Source organism: Propithecus coquereli, unplaced genomic scaffold, assembly GCF_000956105.1.
Source record: "Propithecus coquereli isolate 6110/MARCELLA unplaced genomic scaffold, Pcoq_1.0 Scaffold220, whole genome shotgun sequence".
NCBI classification, from domain to species: Eukaryota; Metazoa; Chordata; class Mammalia; order Primates; family Indriidae; genus Propithecus; species Propithecus coquereli.
In genome coordinates, this window is record NW_012147190.1 from 3,596,169 (window position 1) to 3,610,695 (window position 14,527).

Below are 14,527 nucleotides of genomic sequence, written 5' to 3' on the forward strand. Positions count from 1 at the left end.
GAGGAGAGGAATAAGACCTTATGAATCCAGATAGATGAGACACTCAGGTGTCCCTTGGTTAATCAAGATGGCTTTTTATTTTAAATCTGGACTAAACCAAAAATTTTCTAAGGAAATTCATTTTCCTGAGTTTTCTCCTTTTTATCTATATTATAATAAATGAAGGGGGACTGGATGTACTGTAGCTTCCTAAAAAACTAAATAATACTCCCACTGAGCTGCACCCATTTTGGTGAAATTTCAATCACATTCATATTGGCTTCTCTGTAGTCTGGGAGTGATTGTGAAGGGAGGTTTCAGGTTTTATGGACAATGAAATCCCTTTGCTTTTGCTTCACCATACATGCAGGCTGCACTTTGTTTATGATATGCCAAGATTCCAGCGTGAGCCAGGCTGATGTTCAGTGTATTGTCCAGGCGGCATGCCACCAAGCTAAGGGCTTCTCCTTTCTCCGTCCACGGGCTCATTCTCACCCATCTGGCTTACAAAAAAAACATTTTTCTTTGAAAAGCAAAATCATTTCACTTTTTGAAAAACAAATTAGGGCAAATCCTTAACTGGAACACACATGGTTTAGAGCAGAAGAAATTGTTGTGCCACATTTTGAAGAAACTGCAGAAGAAACAACTTTCCATCATCTCTCTCCCTATTAATAGTAGTTCCTGGAAATACCGTTATAATTTCTAAATGCGGTCATATATAATCTCAATCAATAATGTACAGGGTGATGGATGCCTCTCAAAGATTTTACGTCAAACCACATGGATACACATGGCAAAGGAATGAGCGATGAATGTGTACTCCTAATGTGACAAACCCAGACAGATGGGTGGAGAAATAGATAATAGGTGAGGAAGAGTGTAGATGGTGAAGGGACTTTATGTTTATCCCGATATTTAGTTAAAATTTTCTTCATTTCCATGTAAGTGTTGTAGATTTGGATGTTTTGGTGTTGGGGACTTTGTTTTCTTTTCAGTTTTGTTTTTCCTTCAAAGTATCAATTAGAAGAGCATTCGTGACTAGAGCTTTCTCTCGAGGTATTTTAACACTAATATATTATTTAACAAACAATCCATGTCTTAAAGCAGATTTTTCTTTTATCATCATAATTTTCCTAATCTTGGATTATTTATGCCTGTATAAAATAATTTGGCTTAATTGATGCAAGGGATCTCAGCTTTAAGATAAAAGAATTCCCAACTCCTAATGCAAGGCAAACTGGATTGGAAATTACCTGCAGCTGGCAAAATGGTGTCGGCTTCTTAGGGAATTAAGTTACTATTTGGGTTGTGTTTCTTTATGTACAAATAAGAAAAAGTGGAAAACTGATGAATGCTGTGAAAAAAAACTGATTAATTTTTGTGAAATTTTTGTGCAACTTTGTAAAGTTTACATGACTAGGGGATAGGAAAAGCAGTATAGTTTAATGTGTTTTAAAATTTAACTTTGATTTATCTCAAAATTATAAGGTATCTGATATTCATGTGATCTTTTATTTTTTTATATCCCATTGAGATCAGAGAGAAACATTTTATTCATGGTCAAATAATCTTAAAACACATATTTTATATTTATATTAAAGAGCCAGAATTTGAAAAACAGAGAGGACGTTTCTGTCACAATGTGATAGCATCAGATAAAATAAAATGATTCTAAATTATTGACAATATAAATGAAATAAAATAATATAAAGTTAGGTTTATCCAATCACTTTTTGTTGTTGTTGCATTTACTTTACTAGAAAATGCCCTCAATATTACCTTTTGCAATTGTACCCCGGAATCCTTCCTTTTGAATTTGCTGTAGTTTTATCTGGTGCTTTTAATGCAAGGTGTGGAACAGACGCTCAGATTTCGGCATAATGCAACTCATTTCCACAGAAATACTGTTCTAGACATTCCATAACTCAATTAAATTTCAGAGAAAAGGCAGTTATCAAAAACCCAAGAGGAACTGGTAAAATGCACAGTGAGCACCTTTCAACCTTTACCGGCTATCTCCAGTCAGCTGATGAAGACAGCTTGTGTAATGAGTCCAACCTCGATATCCAAAGGAATGTTCTAGCATGTTCAGAAAACTTTCTGCTCTCATCTTTCCTGTTCTATATAAATCATCTACCTGATCAAGGCCAAGCGCTTCCTCAGATAAAGTGTAGCCACTGAGACCATGCTCAAGTTATAAAGACCCTAGTATTAGTAAACAACTGCAGTTTAATTTTTGTGTGTAGCTACTCTTGACCTTTTTACATAGGTTTCCATTTCCCATCTTGATTGCAGTACCAATGTGGTATCTTTAAAAAATGTTGCCTATCTATTATGACTTTTTTCTGGTGGAATCTGAATTCTATTTTTGAAAAATAATGTAGTGTTCCTGAGATGTGTATCTATCTCATTCTTAATTGTCACATACAGCCATTTTTGGAAAACTTAAGAGAAAGCAAGATCCTAAATGATAATCTATTCCTCCAAGATTGTTATGTCATTATTCTCATATAACTAAAATACTACCCTGGGAACTGGAAATATGATGCCTCAATGCTATCACCATCTGCACAATGTCGATCAAGACTTACACAGACCAAAAGAAACCCATGCCTCTAACAGCACAATGCACACTCTTCTTTGAAGGTCAGACCTCTCCCAGTAGAGACTGCTCATATTATAATATAAGGAAGGAAGGAGGGAATTTCTCAGGGGAAATGAGATATTTACTGTAATAAAAATGACCTTTCTTCCTAGAAGATGCTTGTATCATCTGAGTTCTTGGAATCCCAAAACATCAAAGGATCAGGGATTGGTTAAACACCTTGAAACTTGGGTGTCTACTTACTCCATATCCAGATTTTGTAGCTGAACACAGCCAAAATTAAGTATCTCTGTGTATTAACCAGGGGAAAGTTGCCAATTTTTCTAATGTATTAAGAGAATGGAAATGAAAGACAGAGAGCAGAAATGTTGGTCTAGGCAGGTGGGCAGGGAGCTGGAACGTCGCCTGATCCAGAAGTGTGCATTGACGTTTATGTGCGAGCCCAGGATATTTGCAATTTCCAAACAGGACCATTTTAAAGTAAGGTTTTGAGATACATTTTATTATGATGACTAATGTTAGCCCATTTAGCCTCCATGTAGCGTCTGCCTGTATGAATTAATAGACACAAAGTAGCTTAAAGGAGGCACTACGCCACCTCCATAAGATATGAGCTCGTGGAACTGGGTCTAGTAAATATTATTCTGAGTTCCCCAGCGAGAGCATTTCCAGTAAAAACATGGTCAATGCCATATTAAACAAGTTGTTGTGATAGCCGTTCCTAAGAAAATACCACATACGATCTTTTTTATTCATTCCCTCCTCCGTTTTTTTTATTGCAGTCACTTTTACAATTCGCTATTCACACAGATTCAGCTATCTTCTTAAATTGCAAGTAACATCATTTCATTTCATTACCCAAAGGTTTCCTACTGTGTTAGAATAAAGGTCAACTGCTTACTGAAATGCACAAGGCTCTTCAGGTGTAGCCCCACTTGCCTCTAGAGTGTCATATTGTACCATGATCATCAGAATCGCCAGGCTCCGTATAAACTGGGCTTTCTTTTTCTTAAACATAACTCATTTATTCTCACTTCAGAGCCTTTGCCTGGTTTTTTCCTCTCCTTGATGTTTTTCCCTGAATCTGGCTGTCACTAAATTTTTCTCATCTGAAGGTCTCAGTTCAAATTTTATCTCTTTGAAAGACATTGTATCAGAGAATTTATAATGACCTAAATTTAATTAGCATAGTTTTCATGTGTGTGTTTGTGAATAACTATATTTGCAATGACATCTATCTATCTACCTATTTATCTATCATCTCTAATATATCTAAATCATGTTTTTCCTTAAAAAAAGCTATGAGATATATTACAAAAGAGAAGAATTTTCACTTTTGTTCATCATTGTATTACTGTTACCTAGAACAGGGCCTAACTGGCACATAGAAAATGCTCAATAAACATTTATTGACTAAATCAATGTGCCCAATAGATGCCTCTCAAAGAGTTTTTGGCACCGCAATCTTATTTGACTCTCACTCCAATGCTATGTCGTCAACTCACCTGTACAGGTATTATTTCTTCTTTCAAAACATGAGAAAAAACACAGAGATTTAAAGGATTGTGACTTTAGGTCACAGCCTATTTTTGAGGAAAATCAGAGTTTAAATCTGAGTGTTTAAACTCTTAATCCAATGTGCTTACTGCTTATTTTACTACCCTGCTTTTCTCATTTCTGCCTCCAGTACTAATCGTCTTTTTGAATTATCACTTCAAAACATCTGTTATTTCAATACTTATCAGCAGGATATCAACATTGTAGGAGATCCCAAGTAAAAATAGATTAACTGCTGTCTGGCAGTTAAAGTATATAATATAGTGTTTGCATACATGTTTACACATATGCATATGTGTTTGTATGTATGGACATACACTATTGAAGGGCGTGCTTGTTTAAAGACAGTTTAGTGTATTTATCATCAAATACTTCACTTACACTGATGCATTATTTTGAGATATCCCCAAAAACTATAACAATAATCTTCCTCTTTATCATGATCCCATTTTAAATAATGCTATTCCATGTCTTTCCCTTGAAAACTTGAACATATATGTATATTTATACTTAAAGAATCTTTTGACTTTCTTTCTACACTGAATGTGGAAGGATTATTCTGAAGAAAATATGATTGAAAGAAGAATTTGATTAATTGGCTCTTTGAACATTTCTTCCAATCAAGATATTTTAATTGATTTCTGTTTTCAGACAATTTCCAAGTTACATAAGGAGTTCAGTCATGTTTCTCTGGCTAGGTATATAATGATTTTAGGTTATCTTCATTAGAAGTTCCTGATTCATGCTGTGTACCCTTAAATAGAATGCATTGAAGCATAAAAATTTGTTGACTTTTTCCCATGTAAGCAACAGAAAGACCTTGGGTTCTTGGGTACTTTCTAGCTATTTCTAATAACACTTTATAGTCTGGTGCTAAGTCAATAAATACTGGTATTAGAGAATATTATTTAGATTCTGATGTTCCTTAAATAATATGTATATGTATACACACATACATGTGTTTGTGTGTGTGTGTTTATATTCAATGGATTCTCATTTGTAGGAGGGGCTGAGGTGACTAAATTTTCTCAGCACTTGGAGAAAAGAAGGTTTCTTAACAATTCCCCTAGATTGTACTCACCATCAAATTGGTACTAACTGATCAACACTAGGGTGCTCACATGGCAGTAATACTCTCCAGGGATTAGGGGGATGAGGGGTAAACCCACAACTAAAGGATACGGGGAGCATTGTAGGGGGGAAGGGCATGCCTTTAACCTTCTCTTGGGTGAGGCAAAGACATAAAGTGTAACTAAAATGTGTGTACCCTCATAATACCCTGAAATAAAAAAAACCAAAAAACAAAAAACAAAAAACAATTCCCCTAGATCTTAGCCAAAGCACATAGATAGAAACACACTTTCCATTTAAGCCCGGTCCTAGGCCTAAACAGATCTTGATTTTAAACCACCATTTCTTTGCCAAAAAAGTGACTTTACCAAGCCATTGTTTGCAATTTGGCTGAAATTCATTCACAACCATGCTCTGTCCTAGGCCTTTGCACTTGAGATTACTAAAGCTCTGTCCTAAAGCATCATGAGTTTGCATACCACTCAGGAAATCCTGGTGAGCTATGATGAAGGATATACCTTTAGTCAGAGGAAACCCATTCCCTGTTGTTGAAATGTATTGGACTGCATGAGGATATCGTTTGTGAAAAATCAAGTATGTATTTGAATAGAAAATGGATTTATATGGATGGTGACATTGCAGAGATTGTTTTTAACTTTTTTTCACATTTTTCTAAGTATTCTAAACTTGTATTATGAAGATTTTTTTTTTTTACCAACACTATATATTATATTGACCTCAAGCTTATCCTAAAGCTTTTGAATATCTTGAAGTAGCATTCTCAAATAATTTTGGGAAACACAGAGGTAAAACATGATTTCTTATAGATGTTAGGATGTTAATGTTCATTGTGAATCTTCCACAGGGATAGATAATAAGTGGGGTTTTCCAGCCATAAAAACTTTAAATTCCACTGGACACTCAGTAACAGGCTGATGACAAATCAAAGAGAATTGTTTGGGAATGTGGGAAGGGAGATATATTAGAAGGGAAAGTATGGAGAGTGATTGTTCTCCTCCTCTAATTATCCAATAGCTCCGAGTTCCAGATGGTGTGCAGAGTTTGATTACGCTCTGCTTCTTCCCCTTCTTATGCCTTCACTCACCCCTTCCATTTAGTAGTTCACTAGTCACGGCAAACCCCCACTGGCATCCTTCAGTTTTGAGACTTGGAAATTTTGCTACCTGAAGTGTAGGGATTGTGAGTATGTTTGTAGGAAAAAAATATAGAAGAACAAATAGAGAGCAAAAATCAGAAACTCTTTAAGGACATGTCTACGATTAACATACAGGGTGAGAAGGTCATTCAAAAGATTCATGATATGGAGGCTCTTGGTCAGGGTACTTGCCTTGGAATGTTGCAATGGTGAGTTTTGGGGAATCTCAGGGGCAAGTGGCTAATACAAAATAAGATGAAGTCCCTAAAGATGATGCACTGGTATGATAAATAAGTTTAGGGAAAAGAACATTTGAAGGGTAAAAGCAATATACTTAAAAAATATGGTTATAGTCATTTATGTGAATTTCTTTCCATTTATGCCTAAACTTCATATGACACAGTAGCAATTATGCATGGCAATAAACGTGTGTAAACTTAACCATGTTTTGTGTTCTATTTTATTGGTACAATAATCTTTATAAATAGGCTTTTAGGATTTTAATTTGTTTCTTATGTAGCATGGGCATCTACTAACAACCTAAAAACAGCAGAGGGAAATGACACCATGTATTTGGCAAGTGGACACCTCACTTCTTCGGGGATCTTTATCATGCTGGATAATACAGATTGGTTGCTCCTAAAACACCTGGTGAACCAGTTTTGTAAAACTAGCTACCTTAGGAAATTACCTTAAAGTGCAGAAATTATGCTCTCTGTACACTCAGGAATTATATAATGGTGATAAAGGACCCAAGGAGAGCTGACCTTGCCTGCCAAGTGTATTCAAGTGTGCTGATGGGGATTAGCAGATATTCCCTAAATGAACATGCATCTCAAAAATATAAATAAAAATAAAAAGAACTAATATTATTTTGATTGCACATTACTAAGTTTGATAAGATAGTCACCGTAAATCTTATACTTTATAATCTGGAGAGAACCAAAAATGAACCTCGGAAACAAAGTGAAGCTGAAAAAGCATAACAGGAATGTCTGCCCATATTCAGATTTATGTAGAAAGATAATTTAGATATTGATTCTCCTTGATCACAGAGTTTTGAGAGCATTTAATTACAAGACATAGACCTATAAATAATAAGAAATAAAATTATTTCCAACCTGGTACACAAAGAATTTGGGGTGAAAATATGCTCAAGGCCTTACTCTTTGTTGTCTTTCTTTTTATACTTTTTTCATGACAATATATATTTTATTATATTGAAGAAAATCCAATTGATAGCTTCTTTGCTTGATCCAGAAAGGAACATACTGGTAAAGAAAAGTAAAAAGTTAACTCATTTAATATAATAAATTCTAGCTGTTGTGAATAGATAGAATTTTCTTTTTATTATTGTTTTTAATTAAAAGGTAGTTCTGACATTGTATTCAAGTGTCAGCTGTTGATAGAGTCTTAAGAAATAACAGATGTTTTAATTAAAAAAAAGAATTAGTGCAATAAAAAACATACATGGAGAGAGAGAGTGTGGGAGAGAGAGGTGGATATATTGGAGAAACGGCTGCTGCAAGTGATGAGAACAGGGGTGTTATAAGAGGAGTATGGGTAAGACAGCTGAGACTTACCCACTGTCAACTGTGTCTCTTGTGCTACACACAGTTGCTGCAGCACATCAAAGCTGAGGTTGGAAGCGGGTCCTAAAAGCACAATATTTTATTTTCTTTTTCACCAGCTATGTCCTCATATTGAACTTTTTAAAGGGTAAACTCCAGATAATTCTTATGTCAAGGGAGTCATTTAAGCCTTTTGGAGCCAATGAATTTTCTTGCAAAAACAACCTCTCAAAAATTGTGTTTGCTATTGAAGGCAATATCTCCAACTTCAAATTACTTTATCAACTGAGTTACACATTATGTGTAGCATATAACATGACTCCTAGAGAGAAATTTATATGAAACTACTAACTATTGAATTGCTGAGAGAGAAAAAGCAGCGCTTGATTTTTAAAAGAATTTATTATTGCATATAGTGGATCACATTTTTAGTGTACCGTGCCAGAGATACAAATGCCTTGATGAATGAAATAAACTTCTTAAGATACTGGACTGCTATTTCTCAGAACTAAAGGTGAAAATTATAAAGTCATAATTTTTATTTTCATCCCTCAACAAATTGTTTCCTTTTCTGCAAGCAAGGTTTTTCTATCTTTTGGTGAGTGACTGTATTTCTTTGAAAATGTCTGTTAAATTGTTACAGAAGTACAATAAATATGTTTTATTAGTTGATATATATGCCATCAGAGGACAATATAATAAAATGACATTAAACTTGAAACTATCTATTTAATGGCCTTTGCCTATGCCATAATATGTCCTCCTCATCCTCAAAATTGAAAATACTAACATAGGTTGTCATATTTTTCCCAGGGAGAAATTTGTGTAATTCAGTTGTGATTTAGTACAAGAAAACAAACATTTATACAACATACTCTTGAGTCTTTAAAGAGTTAATAAAGCTTGCTCGAACATGCTATATACTTCCCAAGAGTAGCCTAAATACCTGGAGAATCAGCTTAGCTGTGTAAAAATATTTAAGCTTAACCCATATCCTTATGCTAACATATTTTATTATAATGTGAAGTAGTGTAGTATCATTTAGGCAAGTGTATCTGGTCTTGAAGAATTCATTAAGCAGCAGCTGAGTTTTCCATAAAGTCTTCTTCCCAAGGTGGCATATTTAGGCTCCATTCTCCATTGAAAATATTAACTGTGAAATTTCATGTGTAAGCAGTAAATTATCAGGACTACACAGTAGACCAATTTTAGAAATAGCTAATCAAAGCCAATAAATTTCCCATTTGGATGTGAGTATGTGGTGGTGAGATCTAATAAGGGCTATTGATAGACACTCACTGGTGCAATTTCCTGCTTCATCAGAGCGTGTAACCGAAGTGAAGACTGACATCTTCGTCACCAGTTTCGGACCCGTTTCAGACCATGATATGGTAAGTGACACTACATCTTTGGTTTTCTTGGGGTATTTTTTAAATTTAACTTTAGAAAGAAAAATATAGACTAAGTATTTGGGGAACAACTTGAAAAGGCTTGGCTGTACCTTTGTGTCTCTGTGTGTATAACATGTAATATAACATATATATAATATTTATATAATAGAAAACTACCCATTTGCTTTCCAGATCAGCCTTACTTCTATGGTTATTAATCACTGTGGTCTTCTTTTTCTCCATCCCTAAAATGATTGCTGTGCCATGGTTTATGTCCTGCAAGCCATAGAGTGTGAGTTACCTTTCATTTTAGTTAGGAGGCCATGTGGATTCAAGGATGCTAGGTTTTCAGGTAGCCAGAACTGACATAAACATTGTGATTTCTAAATTATTTTTGGCTATAAATAAGAAATGAGTATTAAAGTTGAGTGAACACTTGACCAGAATTAGAGAAATAGTTAAAATAAAATACATCAATGGGAAATGTTCTGCTTCATTGCAAAAGGCATTCATGAAATTATTACCAAGAATAGAAATAAAATGAAAACATATTCTTTCTTTCCTCAACACTAATAAATTAACATGAATTTATCTTCTAGCTGATGGGAGTTGGTAAATCAGTTGAGCTCTGCAGATATTCTATATTTCTGAACTCATAATAGCCAAGCATCTATATAAGCAAGACATCATAAAGAGGTGATGAAGACACACCATCATTAGTATATTTCAAAGATATATTAATTGAACATTATTTTTGAAATGACTTTTGTTAACATTATCTTAATGTAAAAGTCTTTTGATTTCAAAGTAGCTCAGGGTGATAGAGGATAAAAGTTACAGAAAATATGGACTTAGGGCAGCATTTCCAAAAGTGAGGAAATTCACAGTACACCTACCTTGGCAAAATAAAAGCTCTGACAATTCTTGAGCTAAGGAAAATTGTTTGACTTTATTTAGTCTAGTATTTTGTAATCGTATTTGTCCAAAACCCTTTTTGTCATTCAATACTGTTAACATTCTATAGAACTCGTATTCTGAGAATTAGACATTGGGAAATGCAGGCTTAGGGGATAATTAGATATTTTAGATCTTCAGACGAGCCATGAAATGTACTAACTAGCCAAATAAAAATTGGTGTTGTATATGAGAGACAGCAGAGTGCTAGGTAAAAACACGAGTTATTGAACCAGGTTGCCTGGATTTATAACCCCAGCTTCCCCGCATAGAAGGGCGTGTCCTTGGGGAAGTTACTAAATATCTCTCTGGATCAGTTTCTTCATGTATGAAATGGGATTAATAATAACACCCCGTAGGGTTATTACAGATATTAAATGAATCGATACATGAAACTGCATAAAACACTTCTTGGCATATAATAAGCACTCAATAAATGTTAGCAATTACTACTATGCAAAAAATAGAATATGAAAGTCAACCATAGTTTATTCATCTGACAACTTATTTTGTCATTATGGTCAGTCTGTATAGACCACTTTGTTGAAATATTGTGTGAAACAATATTTTTTGCTGAATTGATCACTCTCTGAGGTTCCATTGTGAGTCTCCCATGTTGGAAATCAGTCTTCCCACAAAACTATTCTCTCATGGTATTTTTATAATTAAGAATATTTGCTAGATCCCGGTCAGGTCTAGGGTCAAATTCTTCTCCCTATATTCCATACAATCCATAAATGATTTGGCCACTCTGCCTCACTTGTTCCCAGTATTAACTATTTGTTTTAGTTATTTGCATGAATCCTGTTTTCTATGAGGCAATGCGGCTCGGGGTTAGCTGGGCTGGCTCTCGGATTCAGGCTGGCTGAACTCAAATCTCACCACCACCAGCAGCAGGGTAGCTTTGGACACACGGCTTGAGCTTTTAAGGCTCGTGGTCTCCCAAATGTGCATATTATTATAGTTGCCTATTCCTGTAAGATTGTTATTAAATTTAAATGAGATATGTGAATAAATCGACTATCAATAGTACTCAGTAAATAATAGCTATTATTATTCTTGCCTCTGAGCCTCTTATCATGCCATGTAGACCTCCTGGGAATTTCCTCTTCTTTGCACACATCTAAATCCTATATTTCCACAGAGGCCCAAATCAAGACCCAAATGCTTGATGAAATCAATTTTTATATTACTCCAATAACAAATTAAATTTCCCTTTTTGCATTCTCATCACATTCGTTGAACATAAAATACAATTTAACTTTTCACCACATGTATAGTAACTGCTTTGTAAAGTTATTTCTCTTCTCTAAATAAATGTCTTCTTTTTCTAAATTGTTGCCAAACATTGTAAAGACATCCTTGTCTCGCATCTCGCAGAGTATCAGTCCATTGTTGGCTGAGAGTAAGTGTTGCATTACTACTTACTAGGTGGTAGGTTGAGGAGCCTATATCATTAAAATATTGAAGTCTTATGGGACCCCATAGATCACACCCTCTTTCCTATCTGAGTCCTAAACCTTTGGAGAAATAAGACAATAGAGCAAGAGACATGGGAAATGAGAATATCACCTATGTTATTAATAACGATGATATTGTAGAATGTGGTTTTTATCTGCAGACAAGTGGGTTTGCAGTGAGTAAGCCCCAGAATCAACCAGATTAACCCACCCAGTCATAGGCAGTCGGGCCTCCCTCTGCTATAGCGTAGATTGTCCACTGAAAACTTCTAGCGTGGAGAAGCACTGCAAACTTTTTCTGTCTTACTAATGGCCAGCATCCAAAATGGAAAAGACAAGAGGAAAGGACTGAAATAGGTAAGACTGAGTTCCCCTCCAAATTCACCAATCGGGTAAATTCTCCTCCCCCCTCCCCGCTTCACCAGGAGAACAGTGTGAGGGAGTGGGGAGCATTCAGAAGTTTCACACTGGTGAAGCTCTTTTCTCATTGATGCAAACATCATGAGAGGGGATGAAGCATTACAAACACCATACGCTGATAACAATACTCCTCCACTTACTGCTACTACTAATACTTTAAAAATAAAACGAAAATAGCTGTTCTATATCCGTTGCTGGCACCTAGCATGTGCCTCACAGAGTATATGTTCAATGGGCATTGTTAAGGGACAGTGCCCAAATGAAGCCACATATGATAAAAAGCTTTTCTCTTTCCTTGAAAACTTTTTGGCATGCCTTTGAGTTAGTGATTCAGACTAATAGTGATTTAATGAAGCAGTGCTGGATTTTCTTCATCTTAGGATAAAGGTGCACAGTAGGAATTCTGATACACCATCAACCCTGTGGTTATCATGACCTATATATATTATATATGATCTTTGGTCAAATATCAGATAGGAATAATGGATAGAGTATCCAAGCCAGCAGTACTCCCTATTGCCTAAAACTTCCGAACCAGATAGTGTTTGAATTGTTCTGTCGAAGAATCCAGTTAGCCATAGGTCTACAACTGATTCTCTAATGGCTAGTGGAAATTGTATCTGACCATCTTGCTTTAGAAGATTAGTCATTCAAACCATATCATGAGAGAATTGTGTCTAAGAATGAGCAGTGTGATTTAGAGGCAATCAAAATTAGAAGACAGAATGACAAAGCTGTTTTTCAAAACAGGAAAAACTCTGTCGTTTTTAAAGTGAGAACTAATACAACATCTGATTAATAATAATAATCATAACAACATTTATAAATACTTACAACTCATTAGGCACCATGCTAGTGGCTTTCTAGATAATATTTTGTCTAATCCTCATGCCAAGCCTTTTAGGTATGTGTTACTCTTATCTACAATTTCCAGAGAAGGCAAGTGACCTGCTAGCTAAGAGTAGCAACTTGAACCCAGGCCATTCATCCTGAGAGACTCCACAGCTCCCAAGACATCTGACTCCATCTGGAATAGAAAACAAAATTAGGACAACTCCACAAACCATTAATTGGCAATCAAACAGCACATTCCCAGGGCACTAGGTTCTGACAGAAATATCCAGGCAGCACAATCATAAAGCCTTGTTTTCCACAGTGCTTAAAATGTATTAAGTCAAAGCACACACAGATGGTAATAAATGGTGCAAACAGGAACACTTCAATATAATATTTATTTAGGAACACAGTGGATGTTTTGTCCTAGATCTTCAGAATAAGGCTCCTATTCTCCAGGGACCTACTCTATTGAGCAGAGTAACTCAGAGAGACTTTTCACTTGAGTGGTGGGGGCTGGAACCCTGGAACTCGAACAAATTCTTGAGCAAATTCTTCAGCAGAGCTTTCTCTCTTCCGTGGAGTCCCTTCTTTTGCTTCCTGCTTTTTTTTTTTTTTTTTGCATGTCTTGCGTCCTTCTCACTTTCCTCAGATTTCCTGCCCGACAACCCTTCCAAAGAAATAGCACGTTTTTTAAAATGCTCAGCTACATAGAAAGCTAATATAAATTTATGTTGATAAGATAATAAAAGGGGACAAATAATAATTTGTAACATTTATTAAGAGCTTTCTATTTTCTAAGCATTCTTGGAAGCTGTTTACAAGTATCAACTCTCTTCTCACAAGAGCCAAGTGGATTATCCCAGTTTATGGATTAGGAAACTGAGGTTTAGTGAGGGTAAGAAAATTACTTAAGGATGTTCAGCAGGCAGGTTTAGAACTTACAGCCATAACCACTGTGCTGGGGCTCTGCCCCTTTCCTGTTCCAACTCCCTGAAGAAGCCCGTTTTGGTCCAGGTGCCCATTCTTGGTCTAACGAACTGAACTGTGACCATGGGGACGAGGTCACGTTGTACAAGTAGCTTCTGGGAGGTGCCTGCTGCTACCATGGCAACCACACAGAGGCCGTACACAGAAGCAGGAGACCACATATTTATATTCTTGGTTAGGCAGAAGCTGATCATCACCAACTGCCTTTATTTCAGTTTTTATTTCTACTTCTAACAGAGGAGAAAATGAAAATGAAGCTAACCTAGCTAGTGTTGCTCCTTTTACATGTGTACTCTGTGTGTGTGTGTGTGTGTGTGTGTGTGTGTGTGTGTGTGCTCTATGACTGGTACAATATTTGAAGAATGTGTTAAATGAATTTGGGAATTTCATTGCCTGCCATTAGCACGGGTGAATAAAGATGGTGGTAAACATGATACACGCGTGAACAGCAGGACTTTGGAAAGTTTTGGTATAATTTTTTGAAATTATTGCCTTTGGGATATACTTTGTGAAATATTTGATTAAATTTATTTTTA

The 14,527-nt window shown here is 35.7% G+C and overlaps 1 protein-coding gene across 1 annotated transcript in view; it reads left to right on the plus strand.

Moving 5' to 3' along the window:
- The window catches only part of GABRA1 (gamma-aminobutyric acid (GABA) A receptor, alpha 1), an 85,846-nt gene that overhangs the window by 10,570 nt on the left and 60,749 nt on the right, over positions 1-14,527 (plus strand). The window contains exon 5 of the mRNA XM_012644790.1: positions 9,266-9,333. Coding sequence (XP_012500244.1) covers positions 9,266-9,333 — 68 coding nt within the window. The remainder of the gene's footprint in view (positions 1-9,265; positions 9,334-14,527) is intronic.